Source organism: Martes martes, assembly GCF_963455335.1.
Source record: "Martes martes genome assembly, chromosome: 7".
Lineage (NCBI taxonomy): Eukaryota > Metazoa > Chordata > Mammalia > Carnivora > Mustelidae > Martes > Martes martes.
The window spans coordinates 17574004-17601257 of record NC_137894.1 but is presented as its reverse complement, the minus strand read 5'-3'; the positions used below and the strand labels follow the sequence as shown (position 1 = coordinate 17601257).

Below are 27254 nucleotides of genomic sequence, written 5' to 3'. Positions count from 1 at the left end.
GTCCCCATGCAGGGCTCCATCTGTGCCAGCTGGATCTGATTTTGGGTGAGATTGAGGGAGTGGCCGTTGTATTGATTCTGCCTTTGACCTAGTTTGCACGAGCAGATTTGCAGCTCAGAGCTAGGAAATTCACCAGTCACCCCTCAAAGAATCATGCAAGCAATGCATTTCCCACAGAGCCCGGATATCTAGAGCTGTCCCTGTCCCACCCTGGAGGAGGTCACCTTGTGGGAGGTGGCTCCACCCAGAGGCCCCAGATGCCCTTCGCCGTGGACACACTGATCCACGTGCATCAGTCCCCCATGAGGGGTGATAACCTGGCTCCCGAAGGCCAGGATTGGGACTTAAACTGCAGGCAAGGGGAGCACACAGCTACCTTCTGCAGAGACCATGTTCCTTAGCGCTTCTACGTGGCTGGTGCATTTTCATCCAGAAAGCCTTCAGATGAAATAACTGCTCCCTCAAAGTGATTCTCCAGAGGGTATCTTTGGACAGCCCAGGGCCTGTTTGTGTCCATAGAAAGAAGGTGTGAAAATGAACGTTGTAACCAGAAGGGATTTCTCTGGGGGGACTCTTACCTTAAAAACCCAAATCCTCTGCAGCGAATTATGGGGTGGTTGGGAGGCCTTTTTCACTGTTTCTGAAGGTGTCTCTGTGGGCAGTTGTGTTCCTGGGATGTGAGCCTGGGCCCACAGGGAGACTTAGGGGACCTGCCTGGATCACACGGCTGACAGGGACAGCCTGCCTACAGACTCCACGGGCACTTCTTGTGTCCCCGTTTCCACGAAGGATGACTGTCGTCAAGCCATGGTTTACTGAGCACATACTGCGAGCCAGGCGCTCTGCGGAGGGCTTGGATCCGTGCAGCAGCCTGGTGTGGGGGAGCCACTATTCTCTTTCACTGATGAGGCCTCTGAGACAAAGAGAGGCCAAGAGAGTTATCCCAGGTCAGACAGAACAGTCGGGGAGGATTTGAATCCAGCTGTTTTGTCTTGAAAGCCGTGTCCTTAACCACTAGGTCACTGCCGCCACCATGGAAATCCTCATCATGACCAATGTGCCATTCATTTATAGAAGAGTCGTAACATTCCAGGGAGTGTTGTAAGCATTCAGTGAGCATCTCACTTAATCGCTGCAAACCTGGGTGGCGGGTGTGATGGTTCTGGTTTTGAAGGCAGTGACAGAAGGCTTAGAGAGCCTACCCTGGCTCCTGATGCAACTGAGCAAGCCCTTGGCTCTGCCCCAGGGTCATCAGTGCGGTGGCCCTCAGGCTGCAGACCTCCCTCCCCTGGCTTCCCTCACTGTCCTGCCAGTGCACACCCCTCTGCCCGCACGGGAAGGGATTCCTCCCCCCAGGGTTTATAAGGATCTCAGGGGACTGGGAACAGATCACAGAATCTGTGTGTCTCAAGGTGAGAAGGAGGGACAGGTGTCCTTCCTCTGACCACAGGTAAATCCTTTGCAATGTAGCACGATGGCACCAAGGATTTTTTTATTTTATTTTATTTATTTGACAGAGAGAGAGAGAGAGAGAGAGAGAGAGAGAGATATCACAGGTAGGCAGAGAGGCAGGCAGAGAGGGGCGAAGCAGGCTTCCCGCCAAGCAGAGAGCCCGATGCGGGGCTCAATCCCAGGACCCTGATATCATGACCTGAGCCGAAGGCAGAGGCTTAACCCACTGAGCCACCCAGGCAGCCCTGGCACCAAGGGTTTTTGATAGGATTGCCTTTACTCTGTCCTCAGGAGAGCTGGGGAAAAGCCGCTGTCAGGGCGGCTAGGTGAACATCTGGTTCTAGAATCTTCCTGGTCCCCTATGCCCCTGGACCTTGAGTGCTGTGTGTGGGGAAAGCTTATGTTACTGGCTTGAATGACAACAAGTTTAAGTTTGAATCTTTCCTTTAACTCTGTAAGCATGTTGGACACTCAGGACCTAAAAGTCCAACCACTTGGCAACAGTCTTGGACTTCTTGGCCTGAAGCGCCCTCTGTCCTTGGTCTCCAAAAGGGCCCAGTGCCCCTGGGCAGCTGCCCCCGTGTCTTCTATTTGTTTTCTCTCTAACTTGCGTCTGCAGCTGGCGCAGGCTTGTTTTTCCTCTCTCTTTGCACGAAGGTGATCTGAGGTCTTCCCTGGAAATGACATGGGTAGGATCACAGAGTAATTCTTCTGGCTTTTGAGCTCTCACACCAAATATTATGTGATCCATGTGTTATTTCTCTGATAAATATCTAAAGACTCTTATTTTTAAACTAAAGAAATATGTGTCATACAGAGCTTGATAATTCACAAATGAGATTTTGAGATTTCTTTTTTAGTTTGCCAAGAGCAAAACTCATAACTAAAATGACAGTTTATGTGTTTGCTGAGCATTTTCAGTAGTCCCCAAATTTTTAGGCTCAATAGTAGTGTGAATATTCTAAAAACACTACATTTAGAATTTAGTTTTTGTGTTTTTCTCTTCTCCTCTTATTCTGAAGACGACTTGGGATAGCTTACATAAATATATAGAGTATTTTTAAGATTTTTAAAATTTATTTGAGAGAGAGAGAGAAAAAAAATAAACGAGATGAAGAGCAGAGGGAGAAGCAGGCTCCCCGCTGAGCAGGGAGCCCGATGTGGGACTCAATCCCAGGACCTTGGAATCATGACCTGAGCTGAAGGCAGACACTTAACGCACTGAACCATCCAGGCGTCCCACCAACTCTAGGACTTTTGACACTCATTTTGTGGAAGGCCTGACCTGCCCTGAAGTGAGGCTGCCAAAAGTCTCTCTTGACCCCTCATTTATTCATTTCACTGCAGAAATCGTAGAGCCTTTTGATAACAGCTTGGTGCCCCAGACCTCATTTGAAAGTGGTATTCATTATGTGGCATGCCCACCGGATTGCCTTGCAAAATCTGAAAAGTTCAGAATTCCTGAAACCCATCGGGCTGCAGGGATTTGAATCAAGGCTTCTGGCCTCGTCCCTTGAGTTCAGGGACAGGACAGGGTGCTGAGGTGCGCATCACCGGCCGGCCCAGCGTGGGTCTGGCCTGACAGCCCCAAGTAGCAACGCTCAGCGAGGGGAGCACAGGCAGCCTGACGGCAGGCCCCGGGCAGCTGGGAGGGATAATTACACGGTAGCTGCTGGAGGGCCGGAAACAAGCCAGAGACCCTCCGAGCGGAAGGAGTGTGGTCAGTGAGGGTTGCTCAGAATAGCTGTGCCCTGTCTTCCTGGGTAGGTCCTGCAGCAGCAGAAGGAGGAGCATGGATTTCGTGATGCTCAACCCAGAACCCTTACCTATGGAGCTTTCTTCAGCCCTCCTCCTGTTAGGTTTGCCGTTCAGAGGGCATCGAGGAGCCTGTCGGCACCTGCAGGCAGAGCAGGTGGGGAGAGTCAGAGCAGAGCCATGGTGGGGGGAGCTTTGGGTTCAAGGACCGAAGTCACCACTGCCTGGTGCTTGACTTCAGCTTTGTGATGCGGGAAACAGGGACTCCACTCACGCACTCACTGACTCACTCACCCATCCGTCCGTCTGTCCGTCCATCCATCCATCTATCTGTGGGTGCATTTGTCTAGTGAATATTTATGCCACACTAAGTGCTAGGCCAGGGGCTGGGGGCCATGAAGGGAACACATAGGATAGTTATAGTGAAAATCCTTTAAAAACTACAGAACAAAAAATGATAAAACAAACCAAAACCCAGAACTCCTGACCATTGTGTTTTACCTGTTACTTAGTATTCTGGGCATGTGTCAGCCCACAGCATTTCATCCTGTAGGACACCCTGCTTATTAGCTCCCTGCGGTCCAGGTCTCAGTAGTCCTACTTCGTACTTAAAGAGTGATGCACAGTGCAATTTTTAAAAAGGTTTTATTCATTTATGAGAGAGAGCAATGAGGGAATGTGAGCAGGGGAAGGGGCAGAGGCAGAGGGAGAAGCAGACCTCCCTTCCGAGCAGGGAGCCCACCGTGGGGCTCCATCCCAGGAGCTGGCACCCTGTGGCTGGGAGAACGTGGCTGTGCTCATGACGACAGAGCCCTTACCTGGGTAACCTTTCACCTCGGTCTGTTGAAATGGGAGCAAGGTGGTTTGTTAGAAAACCCAAGTGGCCTGATCCAGGCAGGTGAGCATTCTAAGCATTCTAAGCCCAGAATGTAGAGATCACCCGTGTGCCTGCCTCCTTGGGCTCCGAGATGAGCGGATTGCTGAATGTGGGTTTAGTTGTACAAAGGGACCTTCTTTAGAGAGACAAGAGGCCTCTTCCATTCTGCTCACGTGTAAGGCAGGGCCGTTGGAGACCTTGCCTTTTGCCTTAGCATGGATTCTTCCCTCATTCTACCGCTGAGGCCCAGAAGACTTGTTGGGAGGTGGACCTGGCTCTGGGCGAGGAGAGACACGACCAGCGCACTCGTGCCTTTCCTCTTGCTTTTCTCTAGCTCATCAGATAACGTACCTTGCTCCCCCCTGCCTTCTGGATTGTTGTGGAGAATGTGAAAGGGACATCTGTGTTTTTCTCAAACTCAACATCGTTATTTTAAACAAATGAAGTAATTTTGGTTCATCATATACACTTGGAAAATACAGAGAAAAGAAGGAAAATGAAGATCACATATCCCCTACCATTCATGTTTTAGCTGTGTCCTACCTATGTTGGTTGGTTGTCTGGCTACTTACTCATTTTTTGGGGGGGCGGGTGGCGGGGGCAAAGGTACTTGTAGGCTAAATCTTTGCAAAATCGAGATTTAACTGTATCATCACAAACGTGCCTTTCCCGGCTATAGACCATTCATCGTGGCTGGCTTTCTCTGTGTTTGGACACTTCCAGTGCTCGTCGGTTTTCACAGGTGTACGTTACATGGCACAGAGTATTCTTGTTTGTTCACGATGACCCGTACCTCAGCCTGCTTCATGGTGTGCTTTCTGGGCTCTGGAAGGATCAGGTCACTCTCTGAAGCCGGTTTGTGTGTGTGAAGGCTGGGTTCGCTGCGTGGAAATTGTGGCAGAGATGACGTTAGTCATCTCTGTAGGGTCTAGGGCTCAAAATGGAAATAATTGTTACCGCATTTAAGAAGTGCCTTTCTGTTTACAAAGATTGGGTTCCTGAAAATGCGTGCTGTTCGAATCAGCCTTTAGCACTGGTCAGGGGGGGTTTTTGCCAACAAAGCTGGGGTCACCCTCGCCTAGCAGCTTGTGGTTTCCCACTCTGATTTGGGCTCTAATTGATAACAGTGAGTGTGTATCCCTGTCAGATCTGATAGGGAATGAGTTTATCTAGAGAGTCAGCAGTGACCCTCCCCCCGGGTTCACGAAAGGACCCGTCTTGGCTGGGATGTGTATGTCTTGAGATTTTCTTTCCTGATGATGTTTTGTTTTTCTTTGAAATAACGCTTTGTGATTATTAATGCTTATGGCTCCTTATCTGTGACTGTCAGAACAGTGGCCAGGGTGCCCCCTCCCTGGGTTGCAGCTGTTAGAAGTGGGTTTAGCCCTTTCAGAAGGCTCGCTGGTTCTCTGCCATTAACCTGAGGTGCCTTCTCATCTCTTCCCCACTGGGTCTGGGCTTCCTTTCCCTCCGCCGACTCTGCGCTGCTGTCCGCTCTCCTCTAATGGGATAGGTTTTCTCTTCCCTGATACTCAGTCCCATGGGCCTCCTTGGCTGCGATGTGGACAGATGTGAGCCCCCTTCTGACCCTCAGCTCCCACTTTGGGGACGTGAGCTCAGGTGTGTTGTCCCCCCCCCCCCCAACCGCCATGCCCTGTGATGGTGGAGGTCCAGCTCCTGGCCACTGGAAACCAACCATTCTCTGTGGGAGGCTCAGCAGAAGGCCGCTTCACTGCCTGGTTTTGGAAATCAAAATGCCAAGGACTGCATGGATGTCTCTGTCCTTTTCTAGAAAAGAAGAAGCCAAGGAGGGACAGGCCATCCCGGGACTGGCGGGAGCGGAGGAACGCCATCCAGCTGGCCAGCGAGCACACGGTGGAGACCCTGGTGGTCGCCGATGCTGACATGGTGCAGTACCACGGGGCAGAGGCCGCCCAGAGGTTCATTCTCACCGTCATGAACATGGTGAGTCTCCCATCAGCATCCGGGATGAGAGCTGTGTCCTTGACTTTTCCCCAGGCTGGGAGATGGAGACACAGCACCGTCCCCCTGAGGAGGGCCTGCCCTCCGACGTACCTTCAGTGCTAGGGTCTGTGCCGTGGTTGACCCATGCCTGCCGTTCTTACCAGTGGTTTGCCAAGACCTCTCCTCAGTGCTGGACCCCCTCCCGGGGGGGAGTCAAAGTTGAAAGAGTCAGTCCCTCTTCTAAGGAGTCAGTGGTCTAGTAGAAGGAATCAGGATCACACTTGAGTGTGAACCAGCTCTTGCCGTGGGCCGTGAGGGCTGGAGGAAAGTTGGAGCTGGAAGAGGTTGTCTGTTTGTGGGTACAGGGAAGGAGCCACGAAGCCTGCGTCTACCTCTGATTTGATGAATGGGGATAGCAGGAAACCTTCCAGTTGACGGTGTGGGAAGGCAGGTGGTGTGACCTGGCTGCAGGAGGGAGTGGGGGAGCCTGAGGGGTGCGGGTGGACACTGGACAGGGGCAGGTGGGGAGGGCGTCCTGAGGAGTGGGGCTGCTGAAAGGGAAGGGGGAGGCAGGAACCACCCCCGCAGCTGTGCTCAGCGGGGACTGGAGTGGGAAAAGGCGAGAAGGGGCATTGGAAACGGAGAGCGTGGGGTGGGGAGAGGGGCTGAGCTGAGGGGCAGGCATTGGGGTGGAGGAGGCAGCTACACGGGGAGGAAGAAGTGCTGGCCCTGGTCTCTGAGAAGTACGTGTTCTTCATCTGCATGACCCCGAGTCCTCCTGGTGGCTGGTGAATGACGGGCTGCTGGGCTGTCCAGAGGACACCCGGGAGGGGAGCTGCTGGGGCTGGCTCCACACCAGCCTCTTTCATCTGTAGCTCATTTCATCGCCTTTTTTTTTTTTTTTTTTTAATTGTCCAGAGCACCAGTGCCAGGAGGAACCACTCATTACGGCAGCTCAAGTAGTGATGAGGCAGAATTCCACTTTGATATTTGTTTCCATAATTCTGTGGTCAGGACGGGGGCAGCTATAGTACCACCAGTGGCGGGGAGGGAGGAGGGTCCGTGGTGATGTTGCCCTCAAGCTGCCCATGGCTGTAACACTGAAACACAGGGACCGAGCTGTCCCCAGGCTTGGCTTTCACTCAGCGCTCTCCACGCCCTTTCCGCTGCTTGGACAAAGGGGTTGGAGGCTCCAGATCCTTTGCCGAGGGCAAATCTGGGGCATACCCCATTAAATGGGGATTTAGATGTTCCCTGGTGAGGCCTACCCAGTGAGAGCGGGGCCACTGTGGCGAAGGGCCTCCAGCATGTGTGCGCTAATAGAGAACCCTCCGGTCACCTCCAGTCACCTCTGGTGGGGTTTCTTGGCCAGTCCGATGAGGCCAGACAGCAAACGAGAGCAGAGTCGCTGACCGCGCTTACACAGACTCTCAGCACCGGGAGCTGGTTTCTGTTGCTCTCATGGTGGGGTTGCCATTCAGCAAGTTTAAAGACAAGCTGTGTGCAGACCTGGTACCTTCTTTCGAAGAAGACCACCTTCCACCATTCCCATCCTCCAGACCCTCAAACCCGGGTTTTGAAAATCCCGAGAAATCTTTTTTTCCTGTGGCTGTTGTAGCCAAGGGATTTCTGTTAGGAAGTGAGATCTTCTTTAAGCCAGTAGGATGGGAAGGGATTGTGGTTGGGCTCAGGAGCCTTGTCATTAGGTGTCCAGGTGCAGTGAGCAGGGAGGTGAAGCCAGCCAGCCTGGCTCTCTCCCATCAGGGGGTTGACTGTGGGCCCACAGGACTGAACTGGCTCTGCTTCCCTAGCCTCGGTGGATTTGGAAAGGAATCTGCGGGCGCAGTTGCTGCCTTCCTCGAAACATACTCTCTGCAGGCTGCAGAAGGAGCGTCACTGGGAGCCGACATCTGGGCTCCCACGCCCTCCCGACTTTCTCACATGGGCCTCTCCGGGTAGAGACCTGCCCGCCCACGCTTGCTGCTCGGACCCTTGAGGCCAAATCTAGATAGACTCCTATCCCCAAGGCAAGCCTGGGCACTCGTAGGGCTTTGGTAACACTTTCAAAGCTGGGCGAATTGGGTGTCACCTATTTGCTTACAGTTTTCCTAGCCTCTCCTGGTTGTGTGTGTGTGTGTGTGTGTGTGAGAGTTAGAGCAGCACCAACCAGCGGCGCGTGTCTGAGAGGAAGGAAAGGCGCGGATGTCTGCGATGAGTAGCTGGGTTATTTCTCCTCCTTCCCTTCCTCGGACCTGGTGGATTTCATTATACTCCCATCTTACAGAGAAAGAAATGGAAGCTTGCCAGGAGCGCCGTCATCAGGGTGTGTGGCTAGTGAGTGAGTACAGGGCAGGGCAGGCCCTGAGAGCCAGGGCCGAGGGACTCCTGTCTCACCTGTTCAAGGTCCCGGGCAGGTCTGGGGCCCGTTGTTCCTCTCTATCTCCGCCCTGGACTGCCTGTCATTATTTCAGATCCTGGTGACCGCTGGAGCTGCTGCCCTGGGCTCTTCACATTCATTTTCTCCCCTCTTGATTCCTTGCCACTGAATGGCCAGCAAGAGCTTCATCCAACAGAATTAGGACTCTGTTACTAAGCAGCCTTAAGCCCTTCTGTGGCTTCCCATGCACTTAACGGGGAATTTTTGCATGGCCCTGTTTTGCACAGCCCTGTTTGGCTGTGGAACTGGGCCCACCTGCTTCTCCCAGACTCGATTCCGTCCTCCATGTCAGCACTGAACTCCTGATATGTGGGCCTCCTCCTCAGGTCTTCAAGCTCTTCTGTGACTCGTGGTCTTTGTCAGGAATGTTCTTCTCCCCGCTCCTTATCAAGCTAGCTTCTCTGTCCTTGAGGGCTGTGGGTCAGTGTCCCGTCAGAGGGGCTCTCCTTGCTGACTCCTCTGAAGAGGCCAGCCTGTTTTTTTAGCAGTCTGCTTTTTTGCACTTGGTCCTTATCTCAAGTTATAATGCCGTACTTATTTGCTTTTTAAGAGCCGTCTTGCTGCGGAGATTTTTTTATGCTACTGAATTTAAGCTGCTATAAATTCAAATTAGAGTATTATAATTTTAGAATGTTAAGCTTAGTCCCCGTGGTAACCACAAAGAAAACAGCTACAGAATATACACAAAAGGAGATGAGAAAGGAGGGGCACCTGGGTGCCTTAGTCAGCTAAGTGTCCAGTTCTTCATTTTGGCTCGGGTCATGATCTCAAGAGTTGTGAGACTGAGCCCTGCATTGGGCTCTGAGCTGGGCATTGAGGAGCCTGCCAGAGATTCTCTTTCTCCCTGTCTTTCTGCACCTCCCTCCAGTCTCTCTCTCTCTCTAAAGAAATATAGTAAAAGAAAAAAAAATGAGAAAGGAATTAAGTTTCAGTATAAAAAACTCAACTAAACACAAAAAATCAGTAATGCAGCAAATGAGGAACAAAAAAAGGCTATAAAGCTTATTGAAAACAAATAGTAAAATACAGAAGTAAGTCCCTCCTTATCAGTAATTTTCTTAAATGTAAATGGATTGAATTCTCCAATCAAAAGATCAGTAGGATGGGGGCGCCTGGGTGGCTCAGTCAGTTAAGCATCTGCCTTAATCTCAGGTCATGACCTGAGAGTCCTGGGATCCGGCCCCATGGCTCTCTCTCCGCAGAGAGCCTGCTTCTCCCTCTCCCTTTGCCTGTCGCTCCCCCGCTCATTCTTTCCCCACCCCACCCCCCGTCAAATAAATAAATAAAATTTTTGAAGATCAGGATGGATTAAAATACATATCCAATTATATGCTGTCTACAGGAGACTCACTTTAGATCCAAAGATGCAAATAAGTTGAAAACAAAGGGATGGAAAAAGATACCCCGCACAAATAGTAACCATAAGAAAGCAGAAGTGACTATAGTAATATCACACAAAACAGACTTTAATCAAAAAAAGAAACAAGAATACCATATATTAAAAAAGTTTTAGGGGTGCCTGGGTGGCTCAGTGGGTTGAGCCTCTGCCTTAGGCTCGGGTCGTAATCTTGGGGTCCTGGGATTGAGCCCTGCATCAGGCTCTCTGCTTGGCAGGGAGCCTGCTTCCCCCTCTCTCTCTGCCTGCCTCTCTGCCTACTTATGATCTCTCTCTCTGTCAAATAAATAAATAAAATCTCTTAAAAAAAGTTTTACTACAGCATGAAAATATAACAATTCTCAAGTCTTTTTACATCTAATAACAGACCATCAAACTATGTGAAGTAGAAATTGGTAGAATTGAAGGGAGAAATACACAGTTGTGTAATAATAGAGACTTAACCCCTCCACTGTCAGTAGTGGATAGGACAACTAGACAGAAAATAAGTAAGGAAATAGAGGACTTGGACACACATAATAAACCAACTCGATCTAGCAGATATACAGAACCCTCCAAAACAACGACGGAATAGTCCTTACTTACAAGCACACATGGGACGTTCTCCAGGATATATCATATATTAGGGTACAGATTAAGTCTCAACATTGTACAAAGTATCTTCTCCTGACCACAGTGGGGTTAAGTAAGAAATGAATAATGGAAAGAAAAATAGAAAATTGACAAATATGGGGAAATTAAACAGCATGCTCTAAACGCATGTGTCAAGGGAGAAGTAACGGGAAAAGAGAAAATGCATACAGATGCATAATAACGAAAACACATCAAAGCTTATGGAACACCGCAAAAATAGTACGCAGTGGGAAATGTATAGTTGTAAATGCTCACATTAGAAGAAAAAAGAAAAAGATTTCAGATCAACAACCTTACTCTAAAACTTAGGGAACTAGGAGGAGAGGAACAAATTAAACTCAAAGCTAGCAGGAAGAGAAAATAGTAAAAGATGAGAATAGAGATAAATTAAAAAATAGAAAATCAGTAGAGAAACTCAACAAAGCCAAGAGCTGATTCTTCAAAAGAATTAACAAAGTCAACAAACCTGTGGCTAGCGGGACGAACAAGAGGACTCAAATTACTTAAGTTAAAACCAAAAGTGGGCACATGACTACCAATGCTATGGAAGTAAAAGGCATTATAAGAGAGGACTAGAAACCATTGTCCATCAACAGATTGGATAACCTTGGTGACCTGGTTGGATTCCTAGAATCACAAAACTTAATACTTTATCATATAGAAATAGAAAATTGAAAGACTTAGAATTAGTGAGGAGAATGAATCAGTAGATTTAGAAATCTGACTTACAAAATCTGATGAAGACACTACAAGAAAAGAAAACTATAGTTCTTTATGAATAAAAAGAACAGTTACTTTGTGAATATCCATGTAAAAATCCTTGACATAACACTAGCAAACCAAATCCAACAATATATTAAAAGAATTATACACCATGGCAAAGAGAGAGATATGCCCAGAATGCAGGGATGGTTCAACATACAACAATCAATCAATGTAGTACACCACATTAACACAACAAAGGGAGGAAACACATGATCATTTCAACTGATTTAGAAGAAAAATTTGTAAGATTCAGCACCTTCCCATTAAAACAAGCACCCAACAAACTAGGACCAGAAGGTAGTTACCTCAACATTATGTAAGACATCTATGCAAAATCCATAGTGAACCTCATACTCAAGGGTGAAAGTCTGTAAGTTTTTCCTCTAAGATGAAGAACAAAGCAAGGATGCTTGTTTTCACCACTTCTATTCAACATAGTATTGGTAGTCCTAACCAAAGCAGTTGCACAAGAAAAAGAAAGAAAAGGCATTCAAATAGGAAAGGAAGAAATAAAATTTTCTCTATTTACAGATGACATGATCCTATATGAAGAAAATCCTAAAACTTCCTCCTCTCAAATTTTAGAACTTACAGTATAATTCAGCAGAGTAGCAAGATACAAAACCACTACACACAGATCAGTTGAACTTCTGTACCTAACAATGAACAATCCAAAAAGGCAATTAAGAAAACCATTTCATTTACAGGAGCATCGAGAACAAATACTTAGTAATTAACTTAATAGAAGAGGTGAAAGAGTTATACACTAAAAACTACCAAACATTAGTGAAAGAAATTTAAGGAAATAGAAAGACAACCATGTTCATGGGTTGGAAGAATTCTTATTAAGATGTCAGTACTACCCAGAGCAATCTGCAGGTACAGTGCAGTAAAGGCCCAACAATAATTGTCTTTGTGGAAATGGAGAAACTCATCCTAAAATGCTCATGCAATCTCAAGGGACCTTGAATACCCAAAATAATCTTGAGAAAGAACCGAGTTGGAGGATTCCACTATTCCTGATTTCAAAATTTACTACAAAAATCTCAAGTAATCAAAACACTGTTGCTCTGGCATAAAGACAAATATAGAGAGAGCCTAGAAATAAGCCCTGAGTTACAGGGTCAAATGATTTTCGGCAAGGGTGCCAAGACCATTTGATGGGGGAAGTGTTCGTCTTTTCAACAAATAGTGCTGAGAAAATTGGATATTCACATGAAGAAGAATGATGTTGGACCTTTACCAAATGCAATATACAACAATTAACTTGAAATGGATTAAAGACCTGAACATATCAGAGCTAAAACTATAAAACCCCTAGAAGAAAACACAGGGGAAAAACTTCATGACGTTGGATTCGGCAGTGACTTCTTGACTCTGACACCAAAGGCACAGGCAAGGAAAGAAGAAATAGGCAAATCAGACTTCATCACATTTGAAGAGTTTTCTGCATCAAAGGACACTATCCTTGGAGTCAAAAGGCAGCTCATAGAATGAGAGAAAAACACTTGCAAATACATATTTGATAATATCCAGAATATAGAGAATTCCTAAAACACAACAACAATTTAAAAAAAAAAACTGATTTAAAAAAAAAAAAACGATTTAAAAATTGGCAAAATGACTTGTCTAGGCATTTCTCCAAAGAAGATCTGGAAGTGGGCAGTAAACACTGGAAAAGTTGTTCAGTGTCTGCCATGATTAGGGAAATGCAAGTCAACACTACAACGAGATACCACTTCATTACCATTAGAATTTTATTTAATTATTCATTTATTTAAATTATTTGAGAGTCGACACACAATATGACATTAGTTTCAAGTGTACGACATAATGATTTGACAGCTCCATGAGTCATGCTATGTCACCATACAACGCTATTACAATACGAATGACTGTTTTCCCTATGCTGCACCTTCATCCCTGGGGCTTGTTCATTCCCGTAACCGGAAGCCTGTGTCTCCCACTGCCTTTCAACCATTTGATTAGGGTGCTATTATTTAAAAGTACATGTAATAGCAAGTTGAGTGGATGTGGAGAAATGAAACCCTCGTGATGTGTTGGTGGGACTGTAAAATGGTGCAGTCCCTATGAAAATAGACTGGTGGTCTTCAAAAAAAAGTAAACTTAGAGCTATCATGTCATCCAGCAGTTCTGCTTCTGAGTATATACCCCAGAAGGGGGAAGTTAGGGTCGTAAACAGATATTTGTACACTTGTGTTCATAGTGGAATTGTTCATAACAGCCAAGAGGAGAAAGCAACCCGAGTGTCCATGGACGGGTCAATGGATAAACAGAGTGTGGTTTATCTGTACCATGGAATGTTCGTCAGCCTTAGGAAAGGACGGAATTCAGACCCAGGCTACAGTGTGGATGAACCTTGAGGATATTCTGCTAAGCGAAATAAACCGCTCACAAAAGGACAAACACTGTATGATTCCACTTAGATGAGGTCCCCAGAGTAGTCACATTTATAGAGACAGAAAGTAGAATGGGGGCTGCCAGGGGCTTGAGGAGAGGGAATAGGGAGTAGCATTTAATGGGTGCAGAGTTTCAGTTTTGCAAAATGAATGAGTTCTGTGAATGGATGGTGGTAATTGTCATACAATAACGTAAATGCATTTAACACTACTGAACTGTATACTTAGAAGTGGCTAAGATGCTAAAATTTTTTTTAAAGATTTTTTATTTATTATTTATTTGACAGAGATCACAAGTAGGCAGAGAGGCAGGCAGAGAGAGAGAGAGAGGAGGTAGGCTCCCTGCTGAGCAGAGAGCCCATTGTGGGACTCGATCCCAGGACCCTGGGATCATGACCTGAGCCGAAGGCAGAGGCTTTAACCCACTGAGCCACCCCGGCGTCCCAAGATGCTAAATTTTATGTTGTATGTATTTACTGTAATTAAAAATAAGCTAAAAAGAGGCTCACTCCCTAATTCTATTCAGCTGTATTTACTGGGTACCTCATGTGCGCTAAGGACTCTTCTAGGGTCTGGGGATAGAGCGCATGCAGTGGGACCACAAGACAGTGCACAACACACAGATCAGTAAAAGGTGTGGATTTTACAAACTGCTCTACAGAGATCCAGGTGACAGCACATGGGCGAGTGAGGTAGTCAGGTCACCTCTGTGAGAAGTGATGTTCCAGTGAGAAGGGGGCAGGCACTAAGGAGCCAGCCAGCCGCGCTCTGTCTGGCATCTGGGGGGCCCGGAAAGAGGCAGTCTCTGGTGGGTGAGGGCTGTGCCAACCAGCTGACCTCACGGTCTGGTACGCCAGGGCGGGTGGGTGGGCGTTAACTCCATGTGTGACCAGAAGCTTCTGCAGGGGTCGAAGCACCAGAGTGGTGTGCACTGATTTCTGTTTTAACAAAACCCCGCTGCCTGACTCTTCTCCATGGAACTGGAGTCCTGCCCCGGGCTCTGGGTCCCCAGCAAACCGCTCACCGGCACCGGTACCCATGGGGGGAGAAGCCTCTGCCAGCCTGGGTCTTTGAGCCGGCAGCAGGCCACAGCACGGTCCCCTGGACTTGGCTTTGTCCCTGCTCCCAATATGCTGTTGTGCCTTTCTATGTATATCTCTGGGTTTTCCTGTGGTTGGGGGTGGGGGGTGGTAGTGACACAGGAGCGGGAATATTTTGAAGAACAAATTGCAGACAGAAACAGGTGGCTTTGACACTAAAAACCTGGGGTTTGGGCAGCCAGATTGGAAAACGGGGCCACTTGCTGGAGCTTTGGTTGTTTTCAGCTTCCTTAAGAACCGTGGAGTGAAATGAAAACGTGAGATGTTCCAGGCAAGTTCTGTTTGGAGGAAAGATGGCATCAATTTTACTCAACTACCATGTGAAACAGACAGCAAGCCTCTCCGTTGTGCCCAGAGAAACCGTCACGGTGTTTGAGCACGCGCCGGTTCCCACACGCTAGCAGCCATCCCAGGGAAGCTGCCGGCAGCGGGTGAGGGGGGAGGATTGTAAAATGCAGGTGGCCAGGCCCACCCGCAAGGCCCCTGGCTCTTTGGTTCTGGGGTGGGCTCCAGAATGGATTTCCAGCAAATGCCCAGGCGATGTTGCTGCTGCTGCTTCAGGGACCCCCCCCCCCCCGCGCCGAGTGACACTGTGCTGGAGAAAGAGTCCTTTCCCGTACGGGGGTCTGGAAGGGCACCGCGTGTGATTTGGGGAGGCCCTTAGTGGCACAGGTAGGTGGTGCTCTTGGGGAACCCTGTGTGGGCACTTGGCATAGCTCTTCCCCACGTGTTCCCATCACCCTGTCTGCCCCTCCCTGCCCATGTCCCCAAGTCGCCCAGCCAGGAGAACTGCATTGTGCTGCTGGCAGTGGGTCCCCCTGGCTCGGCACCCCCGGCTGCCAAGGAAATGGGACAAATGCAGCCAGGGCTCTGAGCACTTGCCAGGACGCAGCCAGAGCTGGACGCCGGAGACAGAATTTCCAGACGATTGGCCGTGCTGTTCCTTGCCCAACCAGGTGTCTCCCTCAACATCATATGGCCGCCGCCTCCGGGACTGCCCCTGAGCGTGAATTTCCATGGGAAAAAAAGACGAGGAGATTTCGTTACATGTCTTTGGGGCCTGCTGCTTTGTGTTTGTGGCTGTCGTCAGATTTGCGTCTGGCTTGCCTGGCTTGGCTCTGGGCCCCCCCGGGAGATCCTGTGCATCTGCCCTATGCCCTGCCAAGCTCTGTGGGAACATGGGACAGCTCACAGCAGGTGACGAGGTGCTCTGGCCATAGTCAGGCTCCCAGATAGCATTTTCAGGACGTGAGCACCCTGGTGCACATCGAGGGGCAGTACCTGCCTTTGAGCTTGGTAGAGAATGTCGCCATTCTTTCAAAAAATTAATTCAGAAAATTCTAATTGTGGTGATGTACACGTTCAACTTACCGTCTTCACCATTTGTAGGCGCACAGTTCAGTAGGAAGTGTGTTCACAGTGTTGTGCAACCCACCTCTAGAACCTTGTCGTCTTGCAAAGCTGAAACTCCGTACCCATTAAACTGTCCCATTTCCCAGCCCTTCCTCTTACCTTCTGAAGCAGGAAGCTTTGTCTTCCTTCCATCACCTCTCCTTTTTGAGCACTGGCCCCAAGGGAAGCAACTGGGCCTTTGGGGTAGGATTGTATAGAAGGCACCGAGCTGTCATCAGGCCAGCGAGGAGGAAATGGAAGGTTCTGCCAAGGGAGGTTGTCCCTATAGATTTTCCTTCCTGAAATTTGCAGTCTTTATGCAGCTTTTCTGTGACATGTCCCAACTCCGTTGAAAATTGCTTTGTTATGTGACTCCTTTAAACCTTCCTTAAATAATCTGCCCTTGAACGTCTGTGGCCGGTGTCGATGTTCTCGGCAATGATAAGATGGCACCTCGAAATCCTGTGTGACTTGAATTTTCTCCCTCAGAACTGCAGGTTCTCATTCTTCCTATGTTTCATGTTTTGAATTGAGGTTTTCCAGTTTGGGCCCAATCCTACTGCTGAATATTTCTGGAAGAATTTGAGTCGCAGCCATTGGGTGGTTCTCAAAATATCAAAACAAGGAAAAAGTTATGTGTTTTCCTCTTCTTCACCCAGGTTTGGGGATAGGTAATTAAGACATGACTTCAGAATTGGCCTACAGATGGTCCAGTGTAAAAAAAAGAAAAAAAAAGAAAAGAAAAAGAAACAATGACTGCTATTTTTGTTCTTGGGGGAATAAATTTGGGGGAAGGAGTAAGAACAGAACAACTAAATGTGTTCTGTTTTTCCTTGTGGGAAAGAATATTAAGTTACACAAAGATTTTCTTTTGCTTTAATAATGGTTCTCAAAGAGTAAGATCCAAGCAATGACACAGCTAATTCCTTTCTCACACAGATGCTCAAACACAGTGCGTGCCTGGCTTCTGACGAGTGTGTACCAGACACTGTGTCCAGCTTCACGTGGCCTGAATTAACTGTGCCTCCACCGTCCGTTCTGGTTGTTGCTTTGTGTTGCTGCTGATGTACCAAAGAACACAGCAGAAAGTTCTGATGCCCCTGCTGGAAAATTCTCCCTTCTAGATGGTGTCTATCAGGGAAAAAGAAAAAAAAAAAAAGTAGAAGTTTCAACACCAAGTAAAATAACTCAGAGGAAAAGAAATACTGTGTGCTCTCACTTATATGTGGACTCTAAAAAGGCTGATCTTCTAGGTTCAGCCTTTTTAGAGGCTCCTAGGAAGAGTTTGCTGGTTGCCAGAGATGGGGGTGGGCAATGGGCAGAGAGGATCAAAAGGTGCAAACTTCCAGTTATTGTAAGTCTTGGGGATATAATGTACAGCAAGGTGACTGTGGTTAGTGATACTGAATCACATGTTTGCCAGTTCCTAAGAGGATAGATCTTAAAAGTTCTTACCACAAGAAAACAGATTGTGACTCTGCGAGGTGATGGGTGTTTGCTGAACTTCTTGGAACGATCATTTTGCAGGGTGTGTGTGTGTGTGTGTATCTGTCAAATCATGTTGTGCACCTAAAAATAATACAATGTTGTATATCAATCATATCTCAAAGTAGAAAAAACAAAGGAAAAACCAGCACACACTAAAGCAGAAGTATTTCCCCAGGGGTTCAAAAGACTCCCATCCCTGTTCTTTCCATATCTTCTTCTACCACCCATGTGACTTATTCCATTATATTTATATAATATATACTTATATGTATTGTATATATATAAAATACATATGTGTTTTATGGGATAATATATATATAGGATAATATATATGGGATATATTTAAATATATGGGATAATATATATTTATCCTATTATTCCATTATGCCCTCCCAAAGCATCCTGCTTTGTCCATATTTACAGGAGAGGGACCAAGGAGTCTCACATTCAATGGGCTTTTCTCATCCATGACAACTTTGATTCCTCTGGCTTGTTTGAGATTTCTTCTTTCTCTTCCCCTTGAAATGCTTCCCTTTGATTTTTTTTTTTATATATATATGGAGGTCCTTATAATGAAGTCCTAAAAGCAAGAGGTATAAAACCGAGAGGGACAAATCCTCTCTTGTTACTATAATCCTGTCTCCATGACACACTGTGGTTAGAATGAAGACTCTGGGGAATAAAGGAGGAATATGGCCTTATTGTCTGGACAAGCCTGGATATGAGTTGGAGTCATTGTTGACTGGCTGTGGGTCTTGAGCAGGTGTCTTTCTCTTGATTAGCTGAAGGTGGTGGAGATACTGAATTTGACGGATTTTGATGAGGGTTAGAGATGGCACAGGCTGGCACATGACGGATGGCCAAAGGCATTGACTTCCCCCTTCCCTTTCTTAAAGGTCCCCTTCAACGTCCCCCATAAAAGCCCATAATGGGAGTTTTAAGTTTTCTACCAGGATTATCTAATACTCATTCATTCTTTTGGAATCTACTGTTCTGTGCCTTTTTTTTTTTTTTAACAACTGATTTCCAGCTTAGCTTTGTGTGTATGTGCACACACGTGGGTGCGATTCCAGAGTTTCCTATCATGTTCATCTTTCTTTTGGGAATTCATATTTATGGGAGTTTTTAGATCTCAGAAGATCTTTTTTTAATTATTTATTTATTTTAGAGAGTGAGCATGGTGGGGAGGGGTAGAGAGATAGGGAGATTCCTCAGGTAGACTCCCCACTGAGTGTAGAGCCCGACATGGGGCCCAATCCCGTGACCCCAAGATCGTGACTGGAGCTGAAATCAAGAGTCAGATGCTCAACCAACTGAGCTACCCAGGTGCCCCCAGAAGGCCTTTTAAATAAATCTGGGTCATATTTCCCATATATGCATTTTTTTATTATTGTTCTTTATGAACACTGAAAATTAAATTTCATATAATTATTCTTTCTTTAGATTTTTTGTGCTGAAAAATGCAAGTTTTTAAATATTTTAATATTTTATAATTTTTAAATTAATAGTTTTTAATGAGTGTAATTTTTATCTTATTTATTTATAAAAATTTTTATTCATTTGTATTTTATGGAAAAATTGAGCAAATAGTATAGAGAGTTCCCATACATAAATCTCCTCTTATTATTGTCTTACAATAGTATGGTATAAACTAATGGATCAATAATGATGTATCATTTTTATTATTTTTATGGAAGCATAATTAGCATACAGTGTTAAATTTCAGGTGCACAACGTATAGATTCAGTAAATCTGTACGTTATTCAGTGCCCACCATGATAAGTGTAGTCACCATCTGTCCCCAAACAATGTTACTACAATCTTACTGACTGTATTTCCTATGCTATACTTTACATTTCTGTGACTTCTTTATCATTTATTTATTTAAGATTTCATTTCTTTGACAGAGAGAGAGAGAGACAGCGAGAGAGGGAACACAAGCAGGGGGAGTGGGAGAGGGAGAAGCAGGCTTCCCGCTGAGCAGTGGGCCCGATGCTGCGGGGCTCGGTCCCAGGACCCTGGGATTGTGACCTAAGCTGAAGGCAGACCCTTAACAACTGAGCCACCCAGGCACCCCGATGTGACTTCTTTATTTTATAACTTGAAAGTTTATATCTCTTTAAGGTTAACCCCCTTTTTTAATTTCCCCCATGCCCCCACTCTCCTCCCCTGAGTTTGTTAACCATCAGTTCTCTGTATTTAAGAGCCTGTTTCTGTTTGTTCTTTTTGTTTTTTTTGGTTCCACATACAAGTGAAGTCGTGTGGTATTTGTCTTTCTCTGACTTACTTCACTTAGTATAATACTCTCTAGGTCCGTACATATTGTCACAAATGGCAAGATCTCATTCTTTTTTTTTTTTTTTTAAGATTTTATTTATTTATTTATTTGTCAGAGAGAGAGAGAGAGAGCAAGCGAGAGAGAGCACGAGAGCGCACAAGCAAGCAGAGAGGCAGGCAGAGGCAGAGAGAGCAGGCTCCCCACTGAGCCAGGAGCCCAATGTGGGACTCAATCCCAGGACCCTGGGATCATGACCTGAGCTGAAGGCAGCACCTTAACCAACTGAGCCACCCAGGCGTCCCAAGATCTCATTCTTTTTTATGCTGAGTAATATTCCATTGTATAAATGTATCCTTCCTCTTTATCCATTCAGTCTGTTGATCGACACTTGGCTATTGTAAATAATCCTGCCGTAAATGTGGGGGTGCATATGTCTTTTCAAATTAGTGTTTTCATTTCCTCTAGGTAAATACCCTTTAGTGGAATTACAGGATGATAGGGTAGTTCTATTTTTAATTTTGGGAGGAACCTCCGTACTGTTTTCCACAGTAGCTATGCCAGTTTACATTCCTACCAACAGTGCACGAGGGTTCCTTTTCCTCTACATCCTTGCCAACCCTCGTTATTTCTTGTCTTTTTGATGCTAGTCATTCCAGTAGGTATAAGGTCATAGCTTCTTGTGGTTTGGGTAGGTATTTCCCTAGTGATTGAGCATCTTTTCATGTGTCTGATGGCCATCTGTAGATCTTCTTTGAAAAAATGTCTGTTCAGGTCCTCTGCCTATTGGATTATTTTTTAGCATTCTGATTCATTATTATTGACTAGCGTCAATAGTTAATGTACATGTCCTTAGTTTTTACTTAACATCTTTTGTCTGTTCCAGGATACCATCCAGGATACCACTGTATTTTTACTAATTTTTTATTAATTTTTTTAAATTAATTTTTCACATCATTAGTTCTTTTTTTTTTCTCTTGACAGGTGTACAATATGTTTCAACACCAGAGCCTTGGAAGTAAGGTGAACATTCAGGTTACCAAGCTTGTCCTGCTACGACAACGGCCTGTAAGTCCCCACGGATGCCTGTCAGAGCACATAGATGGCGTAACTGGTCTGCAAGTTTCCTAGTTGCTGTGGAGGAGTTGCTAAGGAGTTGCTAAGGAGGAGTGCAGGTGGTTGTCAGTCTTATCTGCTCTGCCAGGCTTTGCAGATGGCAGCAGTGTGCCCTGGGCTGGGGACTGGGGATGTCCAGTGGGAGGAGGGCAGGTATTGTTAACAGAAGCTTGGTGTGCATGTGATACGCTTGGAATTTCGAGGGAACCCTGAGCACTGGGCCTGTGTGCATCCCTCCAACACTCCCGGCGCATCTCACGTGTGCAACTCTAGATGGTGAGGTCTTTGGAAACCAATCGCTACCTTCTGGAGCTACATCCCAGCCTTGAGCCAAATTTGGATTCTCTGTAGCATTGTTTTCTGGTCTTTGAGTCAAGTGCATTCCCACATGTTAATGTCACTTGCAGAGTTGGGCAATGAACTTGAAAACAAGAGACTGATGATGCTTGGTTGGGTACATAGGTCAGTTTGCCCCCCCCCCACAAAAAAGAAGAAAAGAAAAAAATATATTTTTCTTTAATAACATAGTCTTCATATGAACTTGCAAAGAAGGCCCTGGCCTCTCTCTGGTCTGTGCACCTTCCTACCAGCATTACAGTTGCATTTGGGAGAAGCACATCATGGGATGATGTCCCAGCAAGCAGTTGTCTCCACACTATATTCTGAATGTAAACTCTGGCTTCCCTGGGTGTTTGCTTCTTTAACTGCCCCCCCACCCCTATTTCTTTCAGGCCAAATTGTCCATTGGGCACCATGGTGAGCGGTCCCTGGAGAGCTTCTGTCACTGGCAGAATGAGGAATACGGAGGAGCCCGGTACCTCGGCAATAATCAGGTTCCAGGAGGGAAGGATGATACGCCCCCTGTGGACGCGGCTGTATTTGTTACCAGGTGAGGCTGGATTTGGTCTGTAGCAGTGCACACAACTGGGGAAAGGCATGTCCCTTTTTTGGAGTGGAAAAGAGGGCAGTTTGCTTGGAATGCAGCCTTGGAAATCAGACTGTGGGCCAGCTCACCGAGCCTTGGATTCCTTGTCAGTAAAATGGGGGTAAATTATAGTACCTAACCCTGAGTTACAAGGATCCTGTGAGCACAGGAAGTGCTTCTCATGGTGCCTGGCCCAAAGTAAGGATGCAGTCAGCGTTAGCCATAATTGTCGCTATTGTTACTATTAAAGGAAAAAGTACCAAAATCCTGGTTACCCAAGAGTCTTAAAGCTTCCAAGAAAATGCATCTGCTACCTCTCCTGGGCACCAGAGATAACACTCACCAGGAAAGAACTAACCTGTGTTTGAAGTTGCCTCTCGACTGACTTGCGGGTGCTGTCGGTGGCGGAGTTTCCTACAGGAAACCCCGAGTTTCCTGTAGGAGGGAGTACATGTAGCTACCCGCGTGCTTTGCATGGCCCCAACCCCGGGGGCACTCCTGGGGCAACAGCAGTTGGCAGAGAGGCCTGGGGAATTCCCGTGGATGTTCTGTTGCAAGTAAGGAGCTGAGCATCTTTCTAGACTATACAGCTGGACTTTTCCAGTCTGAGAGGGACAACAGGGGCCTGGCAGCGGACAACAGAAACCAAAGACAGCCTTCCCATGCAGGCAGCGGCCACATTATCTTAGTTTGCCAGGGGGATGCAGTAATAAATGAGTACAGCCTGGGGGGCTTAAAACAACAGAAATGTATTCTTACACTGTTTTGGAGGCCAGAAGCCCAAGGTCAAGGTGTGGGTAGGGCCGTGCTCTCTCTGAAGGGTCCAGGAGAGGATCCTTGCGTCCTCCTTCCTAACTTCCAGTGGTGGTCTGCAATCTTTGGCATCCCTTGTCTTGTAGGCGCATGGCTCCTACCTTTCCTGCACTGTCACGTGTCGTTTAGCCTCCTCCCTCTGTCCCAGTTTCCCTCTTCTCATAAGGACATCGGTCCTTGGATTAGGGCCCAGCTGTAGCCCAGTGGGATTCCATCTTAATTTGCTTACACTCGCACTGACCCTCTTTCCAAATAAGATTGCATTCACAGGTACAGGTACTAGGGGTTAACACTTGAACATATCTGTTTTGGGGGACACACTTTAACCCACAACAGATATGGATGTGGCTCTTTCATTTTCCTCATGTCTCAAACCTCTCCGAGAAAAACTCATTTGCTTGGGTTGCCTGACTTCCATGATATAAGTAGAATGCGTTGTGTTCACACCAAAACTCCCCCTTTACGAAATAGGCAGAAGTGTTTCTTGATAATTTTAATCTGTTGGATTAAAATGTGAAAATGTTATTAGACTTGCTATGAATCTGTCTGTTTTGAATTTTAGGGAATTTAAAAAATTAATTTAGGGAAGCTACTTCTCAAATTATAGGTTGTCTTTTTTTTTTTTTTTTTCCTTTCTTCTGAGTTCAGAGGTTAAGTTGTGGCAAGGAGGGCTTTATCATTCTGGTAGCCTGAGACAGCCTGCCCCTTGAAGAGGAGCCAGAAAAGCTCCCTGGTGTATCTCTTGAGCTACTTCCTGTAAGCCCCTGGCCCAGTGACATCCCAAAGCTGTCTGGGGAGCTTCTGACACCTTATCTCCAGGCACCAGGCAAGGCAACCGCCTACCTTCTCCTCTTAAAAAACCCCGGGGAGTGCGTAATGCTGCCACCAGACCCCGAGCACATACCTCGTCCCCACTGTGGGTGGATGATACGGTAATTGCCAACCCCAAAGGGTTAAAAATGTGCTCTGTAGCATGCTGATCCCTTAGGAGAGCATTTGCTGCCATTAAATGTATAATAGGACATGTGAGAAAATGTATATACATGTGATTAAATGTATAATAGGCCATGTGAGAAGACATCTATTCAGTAATTCTGATGGCTTGCCATCCGACTGGTGCCCTACCAGGCACCAAGGACAAGCAATGAGCAGGAGCTGGCTCTTGCTTTGGATCTGGGTTTGCTCACCCCAGGGAGTGCTGGGAACATCCAGGCACCACCTCCCCCAGTGGTCACCCCCGCCCCCTGGCCTCGTGCGTACTGGCCAGAGGTTGCCATGGCTCCAAGCACTTTGAAATGGTGGGGTTTTCTGTAAAGCACCCTAAGAATTGCAGCATTGGGGTGATACGTAGCACCCTTTGAGAGTGGATTTGATTTGAGGAGCAGGGTAGGGTCCTTGGGAACCACGTATAGCTGTAAATTCACGCAACTGATTTTCAGAGTGCTCATTGAGTGAGCTCCTAGAGATGAGCTCTAATAACATCATCTTTGGAACATACCACTGAACTTCCAAGGTCACTACTTTGAAAGTGGTTTGTCCCAAAACTAGATAAAACATACAAATTCTGGTGTTTGTGAGATCTTTCCTGACGTCATCTCTTTTTGGCAGTTTCATTCCTTGTCTGGGTCAAGGATGCACTTGCAAGTGGTCTCCGTTTGGGAACGAGTAGCCCCTTTTTTTTCAGAGGCAGTAAGTAAGTGTTACTGAAATCAGTGTTGACAAAGCCTCCGGCTTAGCCTTTTTGCAAAACACCATCGTTGGTAGACATGAATTTACCCTTGGCCTGAGAAGGCTGCCAGTTAGGTTTTCTGGCTCTCTTTTCTGCTTCCCGCCTCCAACAAACTCATTTGCTGTAGTGGAAATATTTTGCATAAAAATATCAGATTTTTTTTTTTTTAACATCTCACACCCATTAGGTAACATTAGGTTTTGGCTCTTACCGAAAACAAACAAGACAGAAAATAACGGCCATCGTCAGGATGTGGAGAAATGGGAACCCTTGCGCACTGTTGATGGGAAGTAGTAAATGCATCCTTGAAATACTAAGTGCAGAATTACCCTTTGGTCCAGCAATCCTACTTCTGAGTATAGACCCAAAAGCATTGAAAGGAGGGTTTCTTTTTTTTTTTTTTTAAGATTTTATTTATTTATTTGACAGACAGAGATCACAAGTAGACAGAGAGGCAGGCAGAGAGAGAGGAGGAAGCAGGATCCCTGCTGAGCAGAGAGCCTGATGCAGGGCTCAATCCCAGGACCCTGAGATCATGACCTGAGCCGAGGGCAGAAGCTTTAACCCACTAAGCCACCCAGGCGGCCCTGAAAGGAGGGTTTCAAAGAGATATGTGTGTTCCTGTGTTCGAAGCAGCATGACTCATAATAACTGAAATGCGGAAGCAACCACGTGTCCTTTGTTGGTGAATGGGTAAATAACGTACGGGCTATGCATATGGCATACTATTCAGCCTTACAAAGGAAGGGCATCTCGTCACAGGCCACAGCATGGGTGACCCTGGAGCACATGATGCTGAGTGAGATACACAAAAAGCCACAGAAGGTATGATTCCACTTCTTTGAGACCCTTAGAGCAGTTTAATTCCTAGAGACAGGGTGGAACGCTGGAAGGAGGAAGGAGTAGGAAGTTCGATGGATGTAGTTTCAGTTTTGTAAGATGAAAAGACGTCTGGAGATTGGTGCCCAACATTATCAATGCATTGAACCTCACGGAGCCGTATGCCTAAAAGGGTTTAAGATAGCAAATTCTGTGTTCTGTGTATTTTAATCACTTTAAGACAGTTTGAGAATTTTTCTAATTAAGCCCTTAGGGGGTGGTCCCGAATGCATGGGGGCAGGTACTAGGGAGGGGGCATGACTGGTGACCCCTGAAGAGCAGGGTTCCTTCTGCTGCAGGCAGAGCCAACTGCAACGCCGGGGTGTTCTTCCTTGGTTTCACGTGGACCTCTGATGAACTACCTGAGCGCTCGTCCTTCCTCTCACCTGTTTCTGTGGAGCCGCTGGGCCGGATCGGCCGGTGCCCAGCTCGCTCTCTGGGTCCTCCCAGCTATGAAATTGAAGACCTCCCAGAAGGACGGTGGAGGCAGCGGGGAGTCAGGGCTGGGAGCCGAGTTGGCCAAGAGGCGCTGTTTAATCATTAGAGACTGAGAGCCACAGTTCACTAGGTTGGGATAATAATGGGCCGATGTTTTCACGTGGAAATTGGGTGCAAGACAGCTGCTGCTCCCGAGAGGCAGCTCTTTCCTCCCGGAGTAATCCGAGCTGAGAGTCTAATCACAGGCTGCAAGGACCCAACGGGGTTTATGGGCCGGTGTTCCCCAGTCCTGGGACTGAGGCTGGTCAATGCAAAGCTTTCTTCCCGACCTTCTCTGGCTCCTTACGGGTTGTGGCTTGTCCCGAGAGTGCATTGTCCCAGACACCCACCAGCCCTGCAGACGGCCAGCCGCAGAGATGTGAGCATGACATCACGTGCGGCGGAAGCTGCGGAGCCAGAAGCCACGGAAGCGGGCTTTTCAGCAGCCCCAGCCGTGTCTGGGGCTGGAAAACCCCTCTGAGTGGACGGAGGCTGGGGACCACAGGGGACCCACACACAGGACTGGGGTCCAGGCGGGGGCTTCAGCACCTGACACTGCTTTACCTTCGGCCCTGCATCTCCCTTAGGAAGCCACGGAGAGGGAATCACGCCCCCCACCCCAAACCCAGGTCTGTGCCCGCGGGAGACAGCAGATGCGCAGGGCCAGCTCGGAGCTCCGCCACGGGTCCACCTACAGCTGTCCCTCCACCCTGCCCTCCGTGTCACTCCATCCCGCTCCCCAGGCTCTGACCCAGGGGGTCTCCTGTGGGCCTAGCTCATGGTGAGCGCTCAGGGAGTATCTGGACCATTGCCTTGCATTTTCTCAGGTTCCCCAACATTGCGGAGATGAGGCCACCCGTAAGCTTGCACGGCAAGTTGAAAGTGTTCTGGAAATGTATGCCGGTCAGTAATAAAGGAGCCGTTACTTATTAAGCCCCAGAGGTATGCCAGGCAATAGGGTATGCACAAGAATAGCTACCTAAAATCATGGGGCCTGGTGCAGAATGAAAATGAGGGATCTTAAAAAGTCTTTCAAGATGGCAGTAGAAGAGCAGTAAACCAGGTCGGGGGATGGGAAGCTTTAGTGCACACAGCTGACGCACCCATGCAGCATGCCAGGTTGCGGAGGTCCACACGGCCTGCCCTCTCTTGAGGAGCAAGCAGTGGAAAGTAAGAGGACTAGGACGGGAGAGCTCTGATGGAACCCCACTTGAACCCTTCCGCCCTGGCATGTGGGTTAGGCATGAGTTTGCAGTAGGTGCAGGATCACGAGGAGATGAAGCTGCCCCTCTGGGCAGAGGGCTTGTGTTTTCTTTTCTGAGAAAGGACCTTGAACAGGAAGGAGAAAGAAGATTCAAAT

At 47.2% G+C, this 27254-nt stretch overlaps 1 protein-coding gene across 1 annotated transcript in view; it reads left to right on the top strand.

Annotated features, from left to right (window-relative positions):
• Positions 1-27254, top strand: part of ADAMTS17 (ADAM metallopeptidase with thrombospondin type 1 motif 17) — a gene marked incomplete at its 3' end in the record, with an annotated part of 333792 nt that overhangs the window by 56439 nt on the left and 250099 nt on the right. Inside the window, exons 4-6 of the mRNA XM_080808797.1 lie at positions 5877-6049; positions 20940-21023; positions 21803-21960. Coding sequence (XP_080664923.1) covers positions 5877-6049; positions 20940-21023; positions 21803-21960 — 415 coding nt within the window. The remainder of the gene's footprint in view (positions 1-5876; positions 6050-20939; positions 21024-21802; positions 21961-27254) is intronic.